This window comes from Tursiops truncatus, chromosome 15, assembly GCF_011762595.2.
Source record: "Tursiops truncatus isolate mTurTru1 chromosome 15, mTurTru1.mat.Y, whole genome shotgun sequence".
In the NCBI taxonomy this organism is placed as follows: Eukaryota; Metazoa; Chordata; class Mammalia; order Artiodactyla; family Delphinidae; genus Tursiops; species Tursiops truncatus.
Window position 1 is genome coordinate 21466959 of NC_047048.1, and position 25026 is coordinate 21491984.

General features: G+C 53.6%; 2 protein-coding genes across 2 annotated transcripts in view; both read right to left on the reverse strand.

Annotated features, from left to right (window-relative positions):
- Positions 1 to 9009, reverse strand: part of SDR42E2 (short chain dehydrogenase/reductase family 42E, member 2) — a 29335-nt gene extending 20326 nt beyond the window's left edge. The window contains exons 1-6 of the mRNA XM_033840325.2: positions 8875 to 9009; positions 4462 to 5637; positions 3887 to 3982; positions 2558 to 2615; positions 1746 to 1864; positions 977 to 1052 (exon numbers count right to left, since the gene is read on the reverse strand). Coding sequence (XP_033696216.1) covers positions 977 to 1052; positions 1746 to 1864; positions 2558 to 2615; positions 3887 to 3982; positions 4462 to 5601 — 1489 coding nt within the window. The 5' untranslated portion in view covers positions 5602 to 5637; positions 8875 to 9009. The remainder of the gene's footprint in view (positions 1 to 976; positions 1053 to 1745; positions 1865 to 2557; positions 2616 to 3886; positions 3983 to 4461; positions 5638 to 8874) is intronic.
- A 500-nt stretch (positions 9010 to 9509) lies between these two features.
- VWA3A (von Willebrand factor A domain containing 3A) overlaps positions 9510 to 25026 on the reverse strand; it is a gene marked incomplete at its 5' end in the record, with an annotated part of 47280 nt that continues 31763 nt past the window's right edge. The window contains 13 exons of the mRNA XM_033840157.2: positions 9510 to 10754; positions 11534 to 11599; positions 11788 to 11885; positions 13768 to 13891; positions 14820 to 14971; positions 15387 to 15531; positions 16001 to 16145; positions 18918 to 19026; positions 19951 to 20088; positions 20902 to 20999; positions 21551 to 21661; positions 22325 to 22415; positions 24208 to 24360. Coding sequence (XP_033696048.2) covers positions 11548 to 11599; positions 11788 to 11885; positions 13768 to 13891; positions 14820 to 14971; positions 15387 to 15531; positions 16001 to 16145; positions 18918 to 19026; positions 19951 to 20088; positions 20902 to 20999; positions 21551 to 21661; positions 22325 to 22415; positions 24208 to 24360 — 1416 coding nt within the window. The remainder of the gene's footprint in view (positions 10755 to 11533; positions 11600 to 11787; positions 11886 to 13767; positions 13892 to 14819; positions 14972 to 15386; positions 15532 to 16000; positions 16146 to 18917; positions 19027 to 19950; positions 20089 to 20901; positions 21000 to 21550; positions 21662 to 22324; positions 22416 to 24207; positions 24361 to 25026) is intronic.

The following is a 25026-nucleotide window of genomic DNA, read 5'->3' on the forward strand; positions in this document are numbered from 1 at the left end:
CCACTTGGCTCCTGAGTTTAGACAGTGAGGGAAACCAGGTTTTCTGTTTCTTTTTAGTTTCTGAATTTCAGAAAGCAAATAATGATAATTTAGATAGCAGGAATTTATCTGAATCTATTGATATTTGACTCCTGAGTTTGGAAAGCAAGGGGTAGCTAAGGTTCTTACCTCGTATAGACGCTATAAAGATTTATTGAGACTTTTGCAGGTAAAATCAGCGTGTAAAATAGGGCTTGGCATGTAGTAAGCACTCAATAAACACAAAATGTCCATGTTAGTGGGTTTTTTTTTAACAGTGCCCATCATTATCTTGTTCTCACTCAAGCTCTTTGAGGTAAATTCCACTATCCATTTTTTCATAGGTGAGGAATCCGAGGCTGGGAGAGGGTAAGTGCATTGCCCAAGATCACATAGCTGAGAGGCGGTGGAGCTTGGATTTGAACTCATTTCAGTCTGATGCCAGTACGTGGGTGCTTAGCCACTGTGCCATGCTGCCACCTGTCCTTAATCTACTATTATTTCTCTATCACAATACAGTAAGAAGAGGCAATCCAGTAAGGCAGCCAAGGCCGATTCTTCTGGGAGTTACTGAAGGGCTCCTCACTTGCACAGCCCTTCCAAAGCGCTATATTTCATGCATATTCATAAGTTTGTACTCTTATAAAGAGGGTCCCCAAAACTGGATGCCCTCCTATATGGCAGAAAAGAGAGCTAGACGTGGACTAGCTCAAGTGTCTCCCCACCAGGACATGAACAATGTGAGGGCAGAGATTGGGCCTGACGTTTTCCGGGCTGTATCCCTGGTGGAGTGTGGGTGCTCAGAATTTGTCGGATGACGAATGTCCAAGGCCCTGGGGAAGGGTTCTTTGGAAGGAAGCTGGGAACATACCAGCTATAAGCTAGAATCGCACATGTGCTTCAGGGAGGGAGCAGTGGGCATGCACGTTGGCTGTGAGCAGGGACTCCCAGTACTCACCTGGGAGAGGCGTCCCGTTGGCCATGAGGATCAACTGGTCAGCAATGGCTTTGGTTCGGGAGTAGTGGTCCACGTGCTATCAGAGAACAGGAAGCACAGAGCCCCCGAACGGGGGTCAGAGACACTGCTGGCCACACCTGCCCGGCCCACCCAGCCCTCCCGGCCCCAGGGCTGTACCTCTGCTTCAGACCACATGGGGGTTCACTTCTGGGACCCCCAATGGGAAATGACCAGGCCCTGAGCCCCACTCCCCTTCCTCTCCCTCTGGGTGGGAGCCACAGGAACAGGAGAGTTCAGAGCAGTAAAAACAACCAGGGGCTCCCTGATTCGGGGAGGCTCCTGCGAGCCACAGTGCCTGCTCTGGGATGTGAATGCTGGACGTGAGTGGATGGATTTTTCACATGGAGGCCTTTAGCGCTCACGGGGCATTTTCACATACATCAACTCATTTCCTGGTCTCCACGTCCCCATAGGGTGGTGCTATCACACCCAGACGAAGAAGGGGAGCCTCCAAGTGAAGCGGTTTGCTCGGGGTTCCACAGTAGAAAGGGGCTTTGCTGGTTCAAGGCCAGGTCTATGTGATTCAAAGCTCCTACTGGCACGACCAGCCAAAATAGGAGAAGGCTTTGGTGCCACGCCGTTTTGGGGACCTTTCTTCCTGGGTCTTACCCTGAATTGTGAAATTGGCCCTGGCTCCGCCCATCCCTACCCTTTGGACTGTGGGTTCCAAGTCCATTGGCCCCGCCCACCTCTCCTGGAAGCCAGGTACCTTCTCCAGTGGGAAATATGGCACAGAGTCCTCATCGCCCTGTTCTATGGGCTTCCCGCCGAATGCGACATTGACGGTGCTGGTGTAGACAAGCCTTGGAACCCGCCGGTGGACACAAACTACAGTGACAGGTCACACGGCAACACACACACACACACACACACACACACACACACACACACACAGTTGATGTGAGCAGGGAGCTGGTTGAGGAGGAACCCATGGGGACCTCCTTGGGCAAATCTTCCACCCAGCCTCCTGCACACATCCTGGCTCGGGACGGAAGAGCCTCCTTCCCTTAACTTGGGGAGGGGTCAAGTCCCTGCTCCCTGGGCCCTTGGGGGCCGGGCTGGCTCATTCTTCCTTCTCAGTGTGGCTGCGGCCCCTTAGCTAGCTTGCCAGGGACAAGTCAGAAGAAAGTCTCACTCAGTGAGGACATAGGGAAAACACACTCTAGAATCAAAGAGAAAAATGCAGGACAAGGCAGGACGTGCCCAGAGAGCCCAGGTGTGAGTTTTCTAATTTGGTGCTCCAGCAACTTTTCTCGCCCGCAACCCCTAATCCCTCTGTGCAAACTCCACTCCCCGCGTCCCCAGACACACTGAGGCCACGCTGAGCCCCATGCCGGGGCCTGGGCAGGCCTGCAGAACAGGAAGGATGTGCTGCCCACAGGCCCTCTACTGGGGAGGGCGGGGGTCGGGGGGAGGCTCCCACCTTTGTCCCCCTGCCCTGTCCCCCAGAGCCGGGCCTGTGCAGGGGTGGGGAGAGAAGCACAAACACACAGCAGGTCACACTCTGCTCTGAGCGCCTACCATCAATCACTAGTTTGGTGCCTCCAACATTTATAGACTCAATCTGCTCTTTTTGCAGCTAAAAGACAAGATGGAGGTGGGAGAGTCGGGGTGCTGTCTCATGCCTTGTAGCTGAGGCCATGAGGCTGGGCTTGGGTGGCAGGGCGGGGGGGCTGCAGCTCAGAGGCAGGGATCCCGAGGGGCCCATGGGCAGTGCGGGGGCCCTGGGCTCTAGTGCCCTTTTCCGTCCCCATATGCCTGGGCCACAGGGGAGGTTCTACCCACCCCTCTGGCCATCAGCTCCCTCATCTATGAAGTGAGGGAAGACCCCCTTGGGTGGTCAGCAGGATTTAATAAGCCCCATGAGAGGACATGGTACAGGGCTTGACACAGAGAAGAGCCTCAGATGTGTTGGATTGTTTCCTGGCTCTAGAAGTCTCAGCTTCCTTATCTGTAAGACGGACAAGTAATACTGTCCCTACCCAAGTGAGAGGGCTGGGCTTTGAAAAATAAAAACAACTGGGCTACAGTGAGAGCTGCTTGTGCGCCAGGGATTGGGCGAAGCCTTTACATCTCATTTAATCCCTACAACCACATGAGAGGTGGGTTCCCTATTGATTTTCAAACTATATTTATTCTTGTTGTGGTTGTTTTCAATAGGTAACACAGTCACAAGGTTAAAAATAACTCAAACAGTAAAACAAGAATGCAATGAAGAGGAAATTTCCCTCCCAATCCTGATTCCAAGGCTCCCTTTTCCCTCCCCAGACTGTTACCAGTCTCTGTATTTCTAGAGATAATCGACACATTAATATCAGCGCACACAATGTGTGAGTATATAGCTTTTTTTAAAAAAAAAAAAAACAGTGTCAAACACTGTTTTCGTACCTTGGAAATTGTCCTGTTATCAGTACATATCGAGTTACCTCATTCTTTTGAATGGCTGCCTGGAATGTCATCGTTTAGCTATATCGCAATTTATTTACATAATCTCCAGCGGATGGGCATTTCAGTTATTTCCTGTTTTGTTATTAAAAACAATGCTACAAATACATAAGTAAGTGTAGTTTCTGAGTCAAAGGGTATTGCGTGCTTTGATAGATACTGTTACACTGCTCTCTGGGGAGGTCGTGACATAAGTACCAATAGTGTCCTCACTCTACAGGTGAAGAAACAGAGGCTCAAAGAGGTTAACTCTCCTAGCCACGCAGCTAGAACACGGCAGAACTGGCATGTGGTCCCATGGGTGTAGCCCAAATCCTCCCTGGAGTTGGTGAGGAGCCTGATGGACACCGGGCATGAAGGGGGCGGGCAGAGCCGGGGCCTAAGCCTTGCGTGGGAGGCGCTCACCTGCTCGGCACCAGACATTCCGCAGGAGGCCATGTGGAACACACAGTCCACGCCTTCGAAGGCGCGGTGCAGGGCTTCTGCGTCACGGACATCAGCCTGAAACAGAGAAGGAATACACGGAGGTAGGAGGTCTGGGTCCAAGGCAATCAGAGGTAACAGCTGTGCCGGGTCCCGGGGCCGGGCCCCTCTCCCCACCCCGGGCCCAGCACCTGCAGGGCCCAGACAGGCTGTGGGGCAGGATTTACTAGATGATCCCACTGGCCGTCTTCATCATCATCGGCCCCACGTATGGAGCTAAGTCACAGAGGCTGTGCTCAGTGTTTTACATGCACTGTCTTCTCAACTCCCCACGAGACCCTTGCGAGGCAGATATTGTTAGCGTCCCCTTTCTGTGGATGAAGACGCGAGGCTCAGAGGTGCGGGACCCTGTGGCCAAGGCTGCCCAGCTGGGAGCTGGAGTTGGAGCTTAAACAGTCTGACTCCGAAGACTGTGCTCTTCAACGCCAGGCACCGGTTACACATCAGACACCATCCCCTGACCTCCACCACCAGCCTGCCCCCCGCCATCACTGCACCTGGATGAACTCGGTCCCCGGGCACAGCACCCACTGGGGTCTGCGGAGGTCGAGCAGGATGACAGAAGTGCCGCTCTTGGCCAGGCTGGAACCCAGGCTAAAGCCCAGGTAGCCTCCTCCTCCAGTCACCAGAACCTTCTGCTTAGAGGCCTGTACAGGTGTGGCCTGAGTCTTCTGCTGCAGTACTGGCACTGGGGCTGTCACCGGCTCACTGGGTTTCTGCCCAGCCCCTGATTCCCGTCTGGGCCCGGGCCCTACCCCTGACCCAGATAAAGGTGCAGCTCCTGAACCAGGTACTGACCCAGCTCCTGGCCCAGGCCCCAGAGCTTGTCCAGGCGCTGAAGCAGTACCAGGCCCTGGTCCAGGCCCCGAAGCAGTACCAGGCCCTAGTCCAGGCCCCAAGGCAGCACCAGGCCCTGGTCCAGGCCCCGAGGCAGCACCAGGCCCTGGTCCAGGCCCCGAAGAGGCACCAGGCCCTGGTCCAGGCCCCGAGGCAGCACCAGGCCCTGGTCCAGGCCCCGAGGCAGCACCAGGCCCTGGTCCAGGCCCCGAGGCAGCACCAGGCCCTGGTCCAGGCCCCGAAGGAGCACCAGGCCCTGGTCCAGGCCCTGGTCCAGGCCCCGAAGCAGCACCAGGCCCTGGTCCAGGCCCTGGTCCAGGCCCTGAAGCAGCACCAGGCCCTGGTCCAGGCCCCGAAGCAGCACCAGGCCCTGGTCCAGGCCCCGAGGCAGCACCAGGCCCTGGTCCAGGCCCCGACACTGCGCCAGACCCTTGTCTGGGTCCCAGAACAGCACTAGGCTCCTTCCCAGGCCCTGACACTGCTCCAGTCCCTGGCCCAGCCCCTGAAGCAGCACCAGGCCTTGATCCAGGTTCTAGAGCCACACCAGGCCCCAGCCCAGGCCCCGGAGCAGCACCAGGACTCGGCCCAGGCCCTGGCACAGTACCAGGCCCAGGTCCAGGTCCTGACCCAGCACCAGGCCCCGGCCCAGGTCTGGACGCAGCAGCAGGCCCCGGCCCAGGCCCTGACTCAGACCCCAGGCTTGAGACCCCAGCCCAGGCCTGGCAGACAGGGCAGCTCTGCTCGCCCTGCGCTGCAGCCTTGCAGGCCTCTGGGGAGGAGCCTGCCAGGTTGGGCTTCATCTTCTACTGAGCCATGTGGACCCGGGATCTGTCCACCTGTGGGAAAAAACAGAAGAACGTATGTTCTAGAGTTGTCTCAACTCATGCGGATTATCAGACCCCCGGGGGTTCAGGAGACCTCCTGGTGGGAATTAGAGACCCTCTGAGTTCCCAAACCTGTCCCTTTCAGAATCTTGAGAACTTCCAAAGTGGCCGCTGCCTTCCTCAGAGTCAGAGACAAAGCGGCCAGGCCTTGGGTTTCACAGCTCAGGAGACCAAGGCCCAAAGTCACGCTGCATGGCTGAGACTTACACCAAGAATTCCTGACTTCTCCACCAGTTCCTTAAAATCCCGGTTCCCATGTAGTACCAGAGGGAGACAGATCAAATCGTGCCAAGGGGAACCCCACCTGACTGGGGGGGTGACTGCTTTCTGACGGGGAAATGGGGAGGGCTTCCTGGAGAAGGAGAGAAGGGAGGAATCCACATGGGATCCAGAGGGCCTTGGAAACTTGCACAAGTGCTGCACCGCCTCTGCCCTGGCAACTGCTGCCTCTGGTTCTCCCAGGTCCCCCCGCAGTGCAGACGGCTGGTACCACAAGGCCTGCCAAGCCCCCTGCGGGCTTCAGGATCAGCTCTGTGGGTCTCGGGGGCCAGCACTGAGGATCTCGTCCTCCTCACTCTAGACTTAAAGCGAGCCAGGCTGTCAGTCCCTGTTACCATCGTCGCACCCCCAGCCTCCCACTTCCTGCTCCACCCGAGGATGAGGCTGGCCCAGAGGCCGGATCACCATCATCATCATTAATGACAGCAGCAACTGTGTACTGTCAGCCTGCCGTGCGCCAGGCCCCGTGGATACAGAGAGAGGTAAACTCTGCCCTGCGTGGCACACAGTGGCTGTAAAAAAAGAACAGGTGCAACTGGGTGACCGAATGACTGAGTAACGAGCCCCACAGGTGTTGCTGGTGGTGGTCACGGGGCAGGGGCCGCGACAGCTATACAGCATCTTCTAGTCTCCTCTGTCACTGCCCTGCTCTCCGAAGTTCTGAGTGAGGGATATAGTCATGCCCCATACAAGCACTGACACTCACGGGTGTGACAGGGAGGGGAGACACCCCAGATGTTAGTCGTCACAGGGGATGGGTCTAATTCCTCCACTGGGAGGGGGGAATACAACCACAGAGTGGAGCCCTCCTCTACCCAGGCCCAGGGGACTCTGTCCTGGGGAAGGGTTTGTGGCCCCAGAACTGTCTTTCTAGCCTCTGGGGCTGCTTCCAGCGACAAAGGCTGGGACCCTGCCTCAGGTCCCATTTGCTGGGTGTGCCCTTGGGCAAGGTCCTTATAACCTCAGTGCACCTCAGTATCCACGTCTGTCAACTGAACCCCCATAACTCTCACAGATGGCAGCGTCCTCACAGACCACTGGCATGCACGCTCCAAGAAGGCTTGGATCACTGTAGGGTGCGTGGCACCCTGGCACAAAGCAGGCCGTCAGTAAACAGCCGCTGAGTGAATGAAGCCACTCAGGACTGTTCTGCAGGAGGGAGCCTAGGGCCAAGCACCCGGCTGACCCCCCCGGCACTGCCACATTTAATCCTCCTGGCGGTCCTGTGCAGCGGGGGCTACTGTTCCCATCACCCGGGGAGGGAAACTGAGGCTCAGAGAACATTTGCGAACTCTGATGGAGTCTCAGTGAATGGCTGGCCCTGGATCCAGGTCGCTGGGGACCCAAAGCGGGGTTGGGTGAACAGAATCTGTGGAAGATGGTCGGGGATCCCTCCGGGCGCGGGCGCGCTCCCCTCGATGGGGCGGCAGGAGCGGACCCCCAAGCTGAGAGTGGCCGCCTGGCAGCTCGGGGGCGGGTCCTCCCTGCTGCCGCGTGCGCCCCCCGCCCCGCGTCCCTAGCCTCACGCCCTGGCTGCGCTCACCCGGCCCGGCTCCCGCGGCGCTACGCGATCCCGGCTGCAACCCCGCGTCAGTCAGTCTCCGCGCAGAGCCCGGCGCTACGGGGCTGCCCCCCTCCTCGGGGCGGGGCCGACCGGGGCTCCTGGCACCGCCCCGCGCCCGCCCCGCGCCGGTTTCCTGCGTCCCGGCTGCACCCACTACCCCCTCCGCCGCAACCGTCGTCTCTAAGGCGGGGACACGCACGCTCTCCCAGAGGGGAAACTGAGGCCGGTCGAAGGGTGAAATGGGCCACGATGCTAGTGGGGAAAGGGCGCGAAGGTCCTGCGTGCTGGTCCGGGTCCTGCCCGCATAGACGGCCTAGAACCCCAAGAAACGGTGTTTCTTTCTCCACCCACCTACCCATCCATGTCCCCTCCCACGTGGTCCCGTCTGTTCAGCCTGCCTCTTGCCTTCTTTCCTCCTGCCCTCCTCCCCTCCCTCCTTCCTCTCTTTCATCTATTCATTATCCCACCTATTCTTCCATCCATCTCTTTGTCTATTCATCCATCCTTCTACCAATTTTAAACTATGTTTTTATCCATTCATCCATTCATCTATTCACCCGTTATTCTGTCTTTCCACCTATCTATCCATCAAGCCTTCCATCCATCCAGTTCATTTCATATCTTTCTGTCCCGCCTTCCACCCATCTATCTACCCTTCCTTTCTTACATCCTTCCACCCACCTCTGGGTTAGCCATTCTCCAATGCCATCATTCCACATTTAATAGGGGATTCTTCAGTGCTGTCCTTTCCCTTGCACTGGGGACCCAGATGGATCGCACCATCCCTGGAAAATTCATTTGCAAGTGCCAGTGGCAGAGGGCAGGCATATGCCCAACAGTGGGCACAGCTGCAGAGCACCAAGGGCTGGTTACTTCGGTTTGAAGAGGGCTACTGGAAAGGCTTCACCTAAATGAACCTCCTCTGTGGACATAGGTGGGTGCGGGGAAGAGAAAAACGTCAGCCAGCACATGCGATGTGCCAGGTGGTAAGGTATCTTGCTTAATCCTCACAACTCTGTTTTAGCCCAATTTTAGAGACAGTGAAGCAGGTTCAGAGAGATAAAAAGGTGCTCAGAGTGTAGTGGGAAAAGGCCGTGGGGTCAGCCCTGGGTTTAAATCTCGGCCCTGCCACTTTCTTGTTGCATGTCTTGGGCAGCTACAAGGCTTGGTTTCCTCATCCATTAACAGGAACTGGTGTGTACTTTACAGTTGTGATGTTGCAAGCCTTGTGGCTCACAAGGTACCATATGCAGAATGCTGAGTATTATGCCTGCCCAGTTGGTGCTCAACCAACGGTAGCTGTTATCATCGTTATATGAGAGGAGGTTGGGATTCAAACCCAGTACCTGTGATTCGCTGCTTTGCAAACCACGTCTCTGGTCTGTCCTTCCATTCACAATGACCAGCCTCTTCCTCTCCCACCAGCAGGGCTGGTGAACTCTTGTTCCCCAGGCCCAAGAGTCATCTGGCTGGTGTCATCTAATTAGGAGAAGCATAGTTTACAACACAAGTGTTATAGCTGAATTGTGCCCCCTCAAGTTCATATGTTGAAGTCCTAAGCCCCAGTACCTCAGCATGCGACCTTAGCTGGGAATAGAGTCGTTGCAGATGTAATTAAAGATAAGGTCATACTAGAGTAGAGCCCTAATCCAGTATGACTGGCATCCTTATAAAAAGGGGAAATTTGGACACAGACATGTGCACAAGGAGAGCATCACGGGAAGATTGGAGTTATGCTGCCAGAAGCAAGGAGCTGCTAGAAGCCAGGAGAGAGGCCTGGAACGGACCTTTCCCGGTGCCTTCAGACGGAGCATGGGCCTGTCTGTACCTTGATCTCGGACTTCCAGCCTCCAGAGCTGGAGACAATACACTTGTGTTATTTTGGCCACTCAGTCTGTGGTACTTTGTTATGACAGTCTGAGTGACGTACTGCAGCGACCACAGGCGTGGATAGAGATGATGCAGAGGGCAGCTGTCCAAGACAGTGACCAGACTGAGACCCACTGTGGAAGGGGCTGTGGTCACTGCTGTCTCCCTGGGCCAGTACAGAGCCTGGCCAAAGCCATGGCTTGTCAAGTCTCAGTAAACTGTGTTTTTAAACAATCTGATGAATTTTTACTTGTGTATATACCAGTGTAACCACCGCCAGATCAAGATATAGCCCCGTAGTGGCCCCAACACACAAGGTAATCACCCTTCTGACTTCTGTCACCAACAATAGTTTTGCCTATTCTTGAACCCATATAACTGGAATTATACTGTATGTGCTCTTTTGTGTCTGGTTTCTTCTGCCCAATATTCCTCATAAAATTGATGCAGCTTGTTGAATATAGCTGTAGTTCATTCTTTTAAATTGATGCGTAGTATTCCACTGCACAGATGTATCACAATTTATTTGTCCATTCTACCACTGATGGGCATTTAAGTAGCTTCCGTTTTCTGACTCTTACGAATAAAGTTGCTGTAAACATTCCTGTGTATGTCTTTTGTCGAACGTGGGTGCTCATTCCTCTTGGAGTGGAATTGCTGGCAGAGAGAAGGCACACGTTCTACTTCGGTGAAAATTGGCAGACGGTTTTCCAGCGTGGAGGTACCAAGTTACACTGCTCCACCCTCCACTCCAGCAACGCGTGAGGGTTCCAGCTGCTGCCTATCTTCGTATTGCCAGTCTTTATTTTTAGCCGCTCTGGTGGGTGTGTAGTGGTTCTCACTGTAGTTTTAATTAGCATTTCACTGATGGGTAAGGCTGTTGAGCGCCTATTTTCATACACCTCTTGTTCATTTATACCTGTCTGAGCCTTTGGTCCATTTTTAAAAATAGGATGTTTATCATTTTCTTATTGATTCGGAGTTCTTCGTATATCTAGATACGAGTCTTTTAATAAAGTTTTATCACACCAAAAATTTACACAGAGACACACACACACCAATGATCACATCCATTTAAAAGTAACTTTGATGCTATTAATTAAATAAAAGCAATTTTTCCTGTCTTAGAAATGACCCCAGCTGACATAACACATGACACAGTCATTTCATATGTATACAGTAGGGCTGGCCCAGCAGCTCCAGCCCGATTTTCACATGCTTGAGCTGAGCATTTGCTCTGGACTGGGCTCCAGAGCAGACTTCAGTTCAGTTCGGATGAGCAGGGGCGGTGGGTGGTGGTGAGGCTCACTTGTTTCTTCTTCCTCCAAGAGGGGCTGATGGTGAGTCTGCGTCGCACCTGTGGATCAGGGTGGTGGGGAAGCACAGAACAAGAGGACTGAGGCAGAAACAATCTTATCTGGCTGGTCTCCAGAGCTGGGCTCTCACAGCTAAGCTTCATGCTCACTGTTTACTATGTGTCTGCCACGTGGCAGATTCTTGGGACCCAGAGATGGTTAGGACACCAGCCTCATCCTGAGGGAGCTCACGGTCAAGGAGAAGAGACAAGGGAGAAGGAAGCATAATGTGGAGTGCTAAGTGTAGTTAAGTGTCACCTCTATAAAGAGGGATGCGTGGTCAGGATGCTACGGGGGGAAGACTGGAATCTCCCCGCTCTTGATGGGTCCCAGGGGCATCTTCACAGTGGAGTTGATGCCACTTGCACTGTGTCTTCATGGACGAGAAGCAGTCACCAGGCAGAGGGTGGCAGAAGGATGTTCCAAGCAGGGGGCTCAGTGCAGGACTTCCAGCAAGTGACAATCTTGTGACTGGAGGGTAGGGTGTGTTGGGGACAATGCGGGAACATCGGGGTGGACCCAGGGATAGAGAGCTTTCCTCTCTCGGCTTCCAGGGAGTCCTGGTGCCTGGAATCATGCTGATCTGTGGGTTACAGCTTTCTAGGGCAACTTTCCCTCTGGGCCAACATTTGCTGAGTGGTTCTTTGTAGGATGGCTTTTCTATTTAGAGGAATCATTGTTTCTGATCCTTGCCCATAGTCACTGCTGTCCACAAAATAGAGCATGCTGCCTGGTCCTTGACAGGTGCTCAAAAGTTGATGAGTTCATCCCCTCCCCTTACCTGAGAACACTTTTCTAAAACGGAGCGACCTTCGGTTCTGTGTTGTTTTTCTTCTGGAGTTGGGACCTAGTGAACAGGAGATGAAGAAAGACGGACCCTCGATGCCCAAATTTCTGGGCCTGGCAGGGAGAAGCAGGGCAGGAGCTCTTGGAGCAAAGGTGTCATGACCGAGTGGGCACTGCCCTGAGGGAGGCCCAGGGTCTGGGTGGGCTGGAGCCACGAGGCAGGTGGGAGGGGCTGCTTGAAGGGCACACCTGAAGGACTGGGCCTGCCAGAGGAAGCTTCTGGCCTTGGTGATCTCCTGGGCCAATCTCCTTAAATCATCTCCTTCAAATAGTGGCAGCATGGGGTCCTTGAAAAGGGGAAATGAGTATGAAATTAGATCCATTAAATGACTGGGTGGGACCTGAAAATCCAAAATCTCAGGAGAAAAGTTTTAGAGTGAACTCAAAGCAGCCTTCCTCCCAGTGCAGGAAATCTTGTGGGCCTCAGCGTGCATGTTTCCAGGGACAGGGAGCTCACCACCTGTCAAGGCAGTCATTCTGCAAAGAGGACACTTTGCAGTTAGATGTCTGAGAGTCAGTGTAGGAAGGGGATGGTGGAAACTAAAAGGGTCTAAGGACTTCACTGAAGTCAGCACAGCTCTGCCCAGTAGAACAGAAGTAGTATATACACCTTATCTCACTGTTAATCAGTAAAACCTATCCAGTCCCTTCTCTATTTCTTCTAGTAAAACAGCTCCACAGATATGCCTTTTTCTTATGTCAACTAATGAAATTCTAGAGCCTAGCCTTAAAAGTACAAGTTCTGGGGCTTCCCTGGTGGCACAGTGGTTGAGAGTCCGCCTGCCGATGCAGGGGACGCGGGTTCATGCCCTGGTCCGGGAAGATCCCACATGCCGCGGAGCCGCTGGGCCCATGAGCCATGGCCGCTGAGCCTGTGCGTCTGGAGCCTGTGCTCCGCAACTGGAGAAGCCACAACAGTGAGAGGCCCGCGTACCGCAAAAAAAAAAAAAAAAAAAGTACAAGTTCTCACAATTAGCAAGAGAATATAAGAAAGAGATGAAACTGTTCCTTCTCCCTGGGAGCAGTAGTGGCAAACATCCCACTCTGCACCCAGAAACTATTCAAAGAATCTGATTTGATAAAAGGTATGAAACGAGAACCTTCCCAATATCGTCGTTTGTTTTCCTGTGTAATAAGGATATGGGTGAATATTCATTACTTTTACTTATTCTGATCTCTGTATTATTTGTAATATTTGCCCCTAAAACGTTACTCAAAGAAATCATGCAAAGCATTGACTTCAAAAATTATGCAATGTTCTGTAAACTTTAATTCCTCCCCGCCAAAAAAAAAAAAAAAAAATCTGGAATTCTGGTTGGTTGTCTTACTGGATGATTTGCTGGCCTGGAAATGTTGTAATTCACAGCAGCACATTCCTAGAAGGTATGAATATGTACATAATTTTTCTATCAGATTGTAAGATCTTATCCTGCAGGCATTATAAAACCTATGACTGGTCTTCCCTGGTGGCGCAGTGGTTGAAAGTCCGCCTGCTGATGCAGGGGACACGCGTTCATGCCCTGGTCCGGGAAGATCCCACATGCCGCGGACCGGCTGGGCCCGTGAGCCATGGCCGCTGAGCCTGCACGTCCGGAGCCTGTGCTCCACAATGGGAGAGGCCACAACGGTGAGAGGCTCGCGTACCACAAAAAGAAAAAAAACCTATGACTTTACCGTATTTATTTTTTAACAGATCATTTGAATATCTGCGCTTCAATGAATTTAAGGCGGGAAGACAGAAATATGCAGGAATTAAAGCACAGAACTTAGGAGCATGGGTGTCTGGGCTCTGGCTTTACCATTTACTCTGACTTTAGGTGTATTCCGAAACCTGGCTGAGCCTGTTCTTTCGTCTATTAAATGGGTATAATAATGGTTGGAAGGCTTAAAAGAGGTAATTTACATAATGCAACAAACCTGTAGCATGTAGGCAGTGCTCAGTGAATGTGAACTGTTCTACTATTAAATAATGCCCCTAACCCTGCTTCTTTCCCAACCTGGAGGGGAGGCAGCCTAAAAGGAGAGCAGCAGGGAAACACAACCTTTTTTAGTCAATACTTTGTTTTACAAGAGAAGCAGAGATCTTATCAATCAGGAGGAAAAAGCCACGCCTGTTGACATTTTGTTGAGCTATTTCAACAGAACTCACCCAGTAGCTCCACAACCTACCCTCTCTTTGATGAAGCCCCTGGTCAGCAGGCCCTGCATTTTTAAGAGCGAGTCCTCACCGACAGGGCAGTGATAGCGGCCCCCAGTAAGAGAGGCCAGATCTCTCAAGAAGTTAACCGCTGTCCTGCGGGGAGGAACAGAGGGCTGGGGCCAGGCCCACCGAGGTCTCTGTGAGCCCCCAGCCCCTGGGGAAGTCACATGAGTGGGGTAAGGGGTCTTGGACCTTGAGGTCTGTGCCACTGAGACTGTGTCAGCATCACCAAGCCACTCTCCCAGCTGGTATTTGGGTGGCAGTGGCTACTGCTGTGTGAAGTGGATTCACCGTATGAGGGTCACCCTCAAAGCACGGGGCCCCATTCCTTAACTGGACATCTATCCAGTGCCTACTATGTGTCTGGCCTGGCAGGGACACAGTGTGACCTTTACGGAGCTCACGGTTTAGACAGAGAGATTAAATATGAATGTTCTGAAGGAGCTGAATCTCTCCTGTCTAACACATGTTCTTCTATAACCATAGTGGGCTTCCCTGGTGGTGCAGTGGTTGAGAGTCCGCCTGCCGATGCAGGGGACATGGGTTCATGCCCCGGTCCAGGAAGATCCCACGTGCCGCGGAGCGGCTGGGCCCGTGAGCCATGGCCGCTGGGCCTCCGCGTCTGGAGCCTGTGCTCCGCAACGGTAGAGGCCACAGCAGTGAGAGGCCCGTGTAACGCAAAAAAAAAACCCCAAAAACATAGCTACTTTAAACTTTTTCCCCCTAAATATTCACAAATGTGCCCCGAAGGAAGATGAAACGGGAGAACACAGCGTGTGACTGTGGGAATCGGTGCAAATCCATTTCCACGCTGGAGAAAGTCAGGATGCTGACGGGTGGGCAGGGGCACAGAGGGGCTCTCTCTGGTGCAATGCCTGCCCAGGGCCTCCTAACTGCTCACACACAGGACTTGGGCCCAGGAGAGCTCAGCGTATAACGTGAGTCCCTGGATTAGGTGAGGATGAGCCTTGCCCCTCAGACACGCGGCCGTGGGGAAGGGATACAGCTCCTGACCGCCCACCTGTCTGAGCAGTTCAGGGAGACGGTGTGCACTTTCACGTCTCTCTTCTCCGTGAGTCTTTGCACTTCACTGAGGATAAGGCTGCAGCTTGTGTCTGGCTTCCCGTCCGTCAGGAGGTACAGTCCTTCCACATCAGGAAAACTGAAAGCTTTCTGAGAGAGCATGTAGGTTGTCTGGCTCAGAAGAGGGGCCAACCGGGACTCAGAAACCACTGGCCTGCTGTCCCCAAGTCTGGTTGGATCTCACCGACTTGTCATTAAGACTGAGAGCCTCCTCTTTCAGCCTTTGACAGACCAGGAAGCTGCTGAGGTTTAGGAGAAAGAGCTCAGCCCACTTCCTAGCTGGTTAACCCCAAGCAAGTCACTTAACCTCTCTGGGTCTCTGTGCCTTCATCTATAAAGTGAGAACAGCGAGAATCTCATCCTCACTGGGTTGCTGGGAAGATGAAATGATTTAACAGTAAATTCTAAAGTGCTCTTTGTAAACTGCAAAGCATGGCGCAATGTCAGGATAGGGGCGATGGTATTTCTGCTTTGCCACTGGGTCAGGCTTGGCGGTGGAACTTGCCAGCAATGCTTGCAAGACTGAGGTGCTCCCCTGAGCATGCAGGTTGGTCACCCACTTCACAGCCTCGTGACAGGCTGCGTCTGTGGTCCCCACCAGAGTGTCCTGCCACGGCTGTAGGCCCTCTGCAAAGCTGAGCAGGTTAAAACTGTGGAGAGCGGAGAAGAGGTGGGGGCCGGAGAGGAGGTGAAAGAGATTGGTTAGAACGCACCCGTCTATACTGACCTCAGGGGAAGTAACCTCCGTGAGGACTCACACCTATCCCTGAAGACCCTACAGCAAGCCCTGGGCCCCCTGTGGACCACCTGAGGATGAGAACATACACAGTGAAGATTCTGGGTGCAGACAGAAATAGATTTAAATCCCACTTCAGCCACTTACTGGTTATGCAATCTTGGGCAAATGATTTAACCTCTCTAAGCCCTTGTTTCCTTTGCTGAAGAATGGGGATAATAATAAGACCGTTGTGCAGACTGAATGACATCACGCATGTAAAGCGCTTGGCACAGGGAAAGTGCTCTATAAGTGTTGAGGAGGGAGTGACCTTGGCCAGGGGAACCTCAGGAGCCATCCTTTGGATCTCCTGACCCCCGCGCACCAGCACCCTTGCCTCTTACCTGTCACAGTGCTTCCGCAGCTGTTCCCAGATCAGCAGAGCGAGCTCTGTCTTCACCTGCTGCATGTAGGGGCCCATGGATCCCGACGTGTCCAGCAGGATGCACACTTTGCTCTCCAAAATGGCACCAAAGAGTCGGCGGCTTCCTGCTCAGAGGCGGGTGGAGGCAGAGGCAGGGGAGGAGTGAGGGTGGCTCTCCTCACTGCAGCTATAAAATCCAAGGTCTTGCCACACCCGTTGCCTGAGTGATCACGGATCAGATGTGAACCCACTGGGAGATGGCCTCTGTGGTGTTGCTAGAGGGGTCATTGTCCAAGGGCAGAGCTGGTGCGTGGACTGGGCTTTCGGAGGTCGAGGTTTCTGTTATGGCTTTGCCTCGGATGACTTGCCCAAATGATTATAACTTCCCTGGGCTTGAGTTTCCTCACCCCTAAAGTTAGTGATTGGGTTAAGCGGTGTCACAGTATTGTTTGGGGCTGGAAATGATGTTACAGAGCATGGAGTCTGTAGATTGGCTGACAGAAATCAAGTGAGCGTGCACTGTGTGCCCGGCACTGAGCAAAGTGCAGTGGAGATGAGAGAGTGTCCCTGCCCTCACGGAGCTGCCAGTGAGGCAGGGAAGACGGATGTTATACCAACAGCTACCACTCTGCTGAGGGTTATGACACAAAGTTAAGGAGTACCTACTTGGGAGAATCTGAATTTGATGGATGTGGGGTGGGGAGCAGACAAGCTATGGCTGAAGGATGAGAGGGGGTGTGTGCGGGGAGAACAGACTGTGAAAGGCTCTGAGTGGGAGAGAGGAGCATGTCATGCTTGAGGGACAGAGAGAAAGCTGGAGAGGTTGTTAAAGGATTTGGGATTTATCCCAAGGGGAAACAGAGAGGGCCAGTGACTTGCCCAAGGTCACACAGCCTGGCAGCGAAGCCGAGATTCACATCCAGGTCCTCTGATCCACACTTGAAGGCAACCGCTAACCCCAGCCCTTCTGGTGCCCCAAGGCTAAACGGAGGTAACATGGGGGAAGCCAAAGGGAAGAAGATGGCATGTCCAGCATTCCCGAATCACACCTCAGACCTCACTGGAGGCAGGAGTAGAAAAAATGGAAAACTGCTGCAAAAAGGGTCCACTGGTCTCCAGGAAAAGGTAGCCTGAGTTGGCTGGACCCACTGCCCAGGAATCTTCCAGGACTCATCTGGGCTGTTCTCTGGCAATGCTCATGGCAACATGAGGACATGAGGGGAGCCATCCTGAGGTGTGTGGGACGTTCCGCGGGGACAGCCAGCCAGCTGGTCGACGGGCCTCCCACCACAGAAGGCCAGCTGATCCATCTTGGGAACCAGACAGCGGAAACACCCTGCAAGCCACCGAGCCCCGCCGTTATCGCCTCCCTAACTCTGCTTTTTTTGTCCGTCTCCATCATCACTTCCCTTCCCAGCTATCCTAATCTTTCCCCTGGATTCCTACTAGGTTCCCCTGATTGCACTCCGTCCCCTCAGCAATTTATACTGCACGCAGCAACCAGAGGGATTGTTGCCGATGCTAACTTCATCACTTTCCCCTTATTTAAAATCTTTTAGTGGCTTCCCATTGCTCTTAGGATAAAGTCTGGGCCATGGCCTCATCTCCCTGGAGTGGTGGCACCCTTTAATCTCAGCCACCCTGCTTCCTTCAGTCTTTGTACTCAGCCTCCTCCCCCGCTGAGCACCTCAGTCATGCCCTGAGAGTCTTCCCTCTCTTTCCTCAGGTGACATCTAGTCATTCTTCAGATCTCAGCTCAAATGTCACCTCCTCGGGGAAGCCCTCCGTGATCTCTCTGTGCAGGCCCCCTGTCCCTCTCTCACTGCACCATGCCTGTCTCCTCCTTACACCTGTCACCCTGCTTTTTGGGTAACAACTGTCTCCCCTAGACCATGAGCTCAGGGAACCTGTGAAGTGTTTCCCCTACCACCTCCCCAGCACGGAGCGGGAGAACAACACTTATTCGTTGAATAATGAATGAGTGGCTCAGCGCAGCATCCCCTGGGTACGTTCGGAGGCGTTAGATGGTGTTGAGTGTGTAGCTGTATGTGAGGTGGGGGCGCGACTCATACCACACAAGAAGCGGCTGCACGGCTGCCCTTCACACGCTCCCCGGCGGGAAGTGTGCGTTGGGAATACGCACACGACCTCGTCGCCCCGCCTCAGCCTCTGACCTGACAGCTGCACCCGAGCTTGCTGCCCGCTCCAGAGGCTTTGGAAAGCAGCAGTCAGCCCAAGGACTGTTTATACCAGGTTCTACTGCAGAGGACTGGACTTAATGAATTTGGGCAGGCACCTGAGTGGCCCACCCTGGGATCCTTCCTCTATCGTCCCAGGAACACTCCAGGCCCCAAAGCCTGAACTGAGCCTCCGGTTCAGTTCTAGCTGTCTGCCCGGCCTTTTGGACTGGATGCTTCAGACCATCTCCTAATGCCCAGCCCAGCCTCCTCTGGGATGTGAGCCTGGCTCTCAGCCAGCCCTGCCATTCACCTCTCCCAGACGGGCCTTGGTGCTCTCTGTAAAGAAGAACAGGGGCATCTTCCCTGTCCGGAGCCCCTCCCATCTCTACCTTCATGGACTGGTTCTGTGGGGCCCAATCAATACTAAATTGAGGCTCCTGAGGGGCAGCAGCCCTTCAGTCACACCCAGGAGGCGAGGTGTGGGAGACGAGCCTGCAGAGCGGCCTGACCAGGCCTGGGTCTCCCTGCTGCTCTGGCTCGTGCTCCACCGCCCTGTCATCCAGCACCTTGCCTGACCTCTGAACCCAGAAGTCATGTTGCCCCTGGGTGACAGTCTGTGAGTGCCTAGTCTGGGAAGGACTGACCCTGGGGTCCCTGGGGTTGCCCTCCCGCTGCCCATCACGCTCGTCCGCCCTCCAGGATAGCAGGCAGGCTCACCAGACAGCAGCCACTGCAGCCTTTGGACATAGCGCCGCATCACCTTCTCCAGGTGTGTGATGTACGCTTCGATTTCCCTGGGTGTACACTGACTGTGTCTCACCATCCCCTGGATTACGGCAAGCAAAGGGAAATTCCAACCCCGTCAGCTATTTCTTCACCTCCCCATTACCCCCGAAAATAGTTTAGTCTACCGTGGTTCACAATTTTCAAAACATTGTGAAGCATACATTTTTGTCTGTTCGTTTAAAAGCTTTTCCCTTTTATTGAACTATCAAATGCACAGTTCTCGGAAGGTGTGTGGGAATTGGCATGGCGATTTCTGTGGCACATGCGGTCACTGTAATAAGAAAAAAACATAGTATCTCTAAATTTTAAATAGAAAACCCTTAATGGTAGGATGGGAGGTCGATGCATTTCAAACTAAGAGACGACCTCCGATGGAGGAGGGGGGCGGCATGATTAAACTCCCATAACATTTTTCTGGTGGCTAGTTTTAGCTTTATAGCTGACAATGTCATATCAGAGGGCAAGGAGAGAAAATGGGGTCTCTGTTTTAAAAGCACGATTCGATTTTCATTTTCTACTAAATGTACCTGTTCCAGTGTCAAAGCAATAAAAAAAATGACCTCAAAACGAGAAAATAGAGAACCCCCTCACCTCCTGCCATAACCGCTGTTCCCGGCCATCCTGATGGGACCATCGTCAGGGGCAGGGTACAGAGCTCTTATCAGTGAGGATTCCAGCCACTGCCCTGCATTCTCGGCAGTTGTTTCTAATTCCCCCTCCATTGAGCCCCTCTAACCCTACAGCATGGTCTCAAGCACTCTGAGGGGCTGACTTTTCTTCCAACAGGATTCTGCATCTCCTATTCCTTGAGCGCAGTCCCCCTGTGGGGGGTGGGGTTCTTAGAAGCAGGAATTGAAGCCAGGGGCATACATTCATGGGGAGTTTTCCCCAACACACTCAGCCATTTGTGCCTGAGAAGAGACAGGAGCTGGGAGAAAAAAAACCAACACCAATCTTGACTTACGTTGATCTCTATGCTGGGGAAGATACTGCAGTATTTGGCTGATGCCGACGTCTGTGTTGACTTTTGATGAGTGCATTTGGGACCGAGGTATCTGGAGATCTCCATCTTCAGTTTTTTTAGTCCATAATTTGCTACCCACTTTAGAATAAAGGAAAGAACTATTATCTTGGGTAATTCAGGCTTAATGGAATGATTGACTCATCTTTTAAAACCTCATGTTTGAAATCTGTCTTGTATTTGAAATGTGGGGTTCCCAGGTCCTCACTGAGTCTCCATCACATTCAGTTTCCTGCCCCTGTGCTGGGGAGAGATGCACAAGAAATACGGGGAACAGGGAACAAAATTTATTGAGCACTTACTACTCCCTAGTCTGGTGGATACTGTTGCCTCCCCAATTTCCATTTCAACCCTCTCCCATGAAACTTGAATGGGATTGTTCTAAAGTTTAGACTCTAAACCAATGAGGATAGTCTCAGGCTCCTTGTCGCAATGAGAGATACAAGAATGGCTCGGTTTAAAGCAATCAGAGCATGGCATCCTGGGTCAGAACCAAGCTCAGACTTTTATTGACCGGTTGTGGGAAGAAAAGATGATCTATCTTCTGGATCTGCACAAGAAGGGGGATTTCTGCTGCTTGCGTCCGAAAGGATCTGACGCCACTAAGTACTTTACACAAAATATACTTCAATTTATCAGCAATCCTATTAGGTACAATTGTTTTCATTTTATAAAGGAAGACATTGAGACTGAATGACTTGCCCAAGGTCACCCAGCTAGGAAGTGGCAGACCCAGGTTCCCACGTAGCTCTATTGAATCCTTATCCTGACACTTTAAACAGTCATTCTAAGCAGGTTTGGCCTCAATTCCAAGTATACCCACCCTCTCAGAAATAATGGCTGGTGGAAGGAATTATTGTGTGGGGGCATGTGCTGGTGCAGACAGCAAAATACCTCTAGGCTGGAGCAGACTGTATCCTTTCTGGGCAACTCAATAGAAAAGCTAGTCCTCCTTAGGGCTCTTCCTTGAGGGTACTTCCTGTACACGAAGCCTGGGAGAAACAGAGCAGGGTTACTTTGTGCAATTCTCTTACCCTAGCCTCCCTTTTCCATGTCAATTTCTCTGTCAATCAAGTCAGCTGTAACATTCCTTAGGTGCAATTTGCTGAGAGGTAGGAGGGAGGCTGTTGTGCTGATCTGGGGAAGCATGCTGGGATCTTCCTTCTCTACATGTCAATGGGTTGCTACTGGGACCTGTGCCATTTCACAGCAATCAATCCGACTGACCTGGGAGGCTCATCTCCACTCCCTTCCCATCAGTCTGAGGACACTGCCCCTCATGCGCAGAGCAGGAGCGCCGCGCCCAGGGACCTGGGGAGACGCCGGCATCAATTCTTCCCACTCTCCTGCCTGTGTCAAGACTTTGCAAGCTCACTTCCCTGGGCTGGGAGATGTGAGTGGTTTGAGGATAGGCCTGCTTGGGGTGCACTGCTGCCCATGTCCCGGGACTGCGGGAGGTTTCTCCTTTCCCTGGGGCCTGATCACCTTCCAGGTCCCACGGGGAAAGGGGGCTGTCCAGACATCTGTGCAGCCTCCAACTTACCCACATTATTCCCTGTCTCTGTATAGAACAGCGAGAGAGAGGTCTCTGCGTCCCTTGATTTGGTCTTCCTCCTCCGATCTGCAGTCCCTTCTTTCACTGGCTGGGCTGTAGCTAGAGGACATTTGGCCTGTCGGCTGGAGCAGCCTTGAGGGTTTATGTGGTGAAGCTGTGCAGCTTGGCTTAGAGACTAGTCAACTTCAGCTATGCTCTGCCCTTGAAATGGGGCTCCCAGGTGGATCTGAGGTCCTTTGGGTCCTCTGGCCTCCCCTGGATCAGTAAAGCCAGAGCTGCTGATATATACCAGGCTTGGTGCGAAGTGCTTCCCGTAGCCTGTCTTGTTTTATCCTCATAGTACCCCAGCTTGCAGATGAGGTAAGTGGGACTCAGAGTCAGTAAGAAGCAGAGTAAAGATTCCATCCAGGTCTTGCTGACTCCAGAACTCTGCTCTGAGCCGCTCTGCTATGTGTCTGACATTAGAAGACACATGGTCTTAGGTTCTATGAGCTGAGTACTTTCATAAAAATACTGGTGCCCTGTCATGACCGGCTGACACTGGACATTCTCCTTAGCCCCTCTGAGCCCGAATTTCTTCATCAGTGAAATGGAGGAACTAATAGATTCGCTGCCATACAGGACGGATTGTTATAAGCTTTAAATGGGACAATCTTAGCAGAAGGGCTGGCACACGATCGCTGATCACTTTAGTTACTGTCATCACGAATCCATGCCTCAGCCGTGCTTGTCCACCCCTCCACCCCCGGGGCCGTGCCTTACCTGGGGGGACGCCCGCTTTGCCACTGAGTGGACTCCATAGCAGAGCTTTCAAGGGGGGACTCTTCTCTCTGTCAGGGTCATCTTTAATGCTCTAGAAAACAGCAGTCTTTTCCATCAGAGGTCTGTTCTCTGTGGGGGGCAGCACCCCAGTCATCCCAGCCTCAATCTGTCAAGTAGGAACCTTTGCATGGCGAGGCCTCAGGAAGTAGACTTCTCACACACTCGCCCCATCTCCTGTTGCACATTCGGAGAGGACTCTGGGATTTGAGGTGAAAAGGGTGTGTGTGTGTGTGTGTGTGTGTGTGAGTGAGAGTGTGTGTGAGTGTGTATGTGTGTGTGTGACTAAGTGTGTTTGCGTGTGTGTGAGACAGTGTGTGTGCATGTGTGAGTGAGTGTGCGTTGTGAAAGTGGGTGTGCGTTGTGTGTGCGTGAGTGCATGAGTGTGAGAGTGTGCGTGTGTGAGTGTGTGCGTGTGTGTATATGTGAGTGTGTGCGTTATGTGTGTGAGTGTGAGAGTGCACGTGCGTCTGTGAGAGTGCGTGCGCGTGCGCGCGTGCATGTATATGTGAGTGTGTGTGGGAGTGTGACAGCGTGCATCCGTGTGTGAGTGTGCGCGCATGTGTGTGCGTGTGCGTGTGCGTGTGAGTGTGTGTGTTATGAGAGAGGGCCTGCTAGGACAACTGTGGGGATTTGCCTGAACTTTCTTCACCAGTTACCTGCCCCTCTTCCTACTGGACTGGGATTTCTGGGCCTCCAGCATGACAAGCAACCACTCAGGTAACTTCCATGCCCTATTGGGCACCTCGGTTTTAAGGAAGGGGTTCCTTCATTACCGGGTACAACCGGAACGTGGTGATGGTTAAACAAAGTCACCCAGGGCCTGGACCAGCGGAGGAGACCTCTGGGTGGCGGCTGTGAAAAACGCCCAGAGCTGCCATCCCAGAGAGCCACCCGCCAGCAACCCAGCTTCCCACACCTGCATTTCAGGAGGCCTGCCAGAGGCCCTGGCGCAGCCCAAGCCCCCTCGTAACCAAGCCAGTTTGGGAACCACTGAAGGCCCAAGGTGGACTCTGAGACCGTGGGGTTTCACCTCAGAATCTGGGAAGACGGGAAGGCGCAATGTCTCTGGGCTGGCGCCCAAAACCTGGTGGAGTTCTGTACACGAGGGCAGTGCCCATGGGAACAGAACCGCTCAGAAGTGCTGACCGCAGGAAGGGAGTTAGCTGCACACGGTTTGGGTGGATTTCTTCATTCTGAAAGTGTGCTGTGTTCACAAGGGCCTGTCAGTTGGTGAAATGCTGAAGCGCTCACAGATCTCACTGCCCTTCTGCTCCCAAGTGCTGTGGAGTCTGGGGTGTCCCCCCAGACACACCTCTAGAGGCCCCTTCTGAGTGCCGAGGTGGGTATTTTATGCGGGACAGATTTGACAGGCTGTGAACGGGGATCAGCCCCGGGCAGGCCCAGGTGCACCCTCAGGCTCCTATCAGGCCCCCAAAAGCCTCGGGCAGCAGCAGAAAGGACCCATTAGATGCCCCAAGCCCCTAATTCCTTTGCCCCGAGAGACCCTCCCAGACAAGCCCTCTTGCCTCACAACCAGCACGTGTAACGGAGGGTGCCGAGTCCACGGAGCTCTTGGAACCACAAAGCTGGGACAGCCAGGCAGAGCCAAAGGTGGGGTGGAGGGGTGGCCAGAGCTGAGAAGCAGGCCCCCCGGGGGTCCCCTCCCCCTGGAGGCCAGGACACTGACCACTGAGGACCCTGCTCCCACCTCTGCTGGCCCTGGGGTCTGGGGGCCTGGCCCAGGCCACTTCAAGATCTAGGAAAGACCAGGAGACAAGGCAGAAACAGAATCCCCTGTGTGTTATTGGGGAGGGGAGTCAAACCGTTCTGGCCACAGAGCGTGCTCTGGGCTTGGAGGGACAGAACTTCCCGGGCTGACGTCTCAGCTGGAGCGTCTTTGGCTTGTCTCTCAGGAGGGCTGCACTTTCCTGTTGTTTTCCGGACTGGTTCTTCAGAGACGACACGAGCAAGGCACACTGCAGGGGGACTGGGAGCGTCAGCAGCGCCCGAGCCAGCGTGTCTCCACGCGGGGCACTGGCGCACACGCGCACGCGCGCACACACACACACACAGCAGGAGGTGCTGGGGCCACTGGGGCCCCTGTACTCCTCTTTCTGTCCCTAGAGTGCTGCCTGGGGCCAAGAGCACTGTGGATCAGGCCTGTTAATAATAAGTACCATGGGGCTTCCCTGGTGGCTCAGTGGTTGGGAGTCTGCCTGCCAATTCAGGGGACACGGGTTCGAGCCCTGGTCCGGGAAGATCCCACATGCCGTGGAGCAACTGGGCCCGTGTGCCACAGCTGCTGAGCCTGAGGGCCACAACTGCTGAGCCCGCGGGCCACAACTGCTGAGCCCGTGGGCCACAACTGCTGAGGCCCACGTGCCTGGAGCCCATGCTCTGCAACAAGAGAAGCCACCGCAATGAGAAGCCCGCGCACCGCAACGGAGAGTAGACCCCCACTCGCTGCAACTAGAGAAAGCCCGCGTGCAGCAGCGAAGACCCAATGCAGCCAAAATAATAAGTACCATGTATGGAGGGCCTGGGATGCATCAGGCACCGGGCTAGTTACTGCCTGGGGGGTCTCAAACCTCCTTGCCAACAAGACATGCAACTACACTGGCAGGGCAAGGGCTATCCTATCC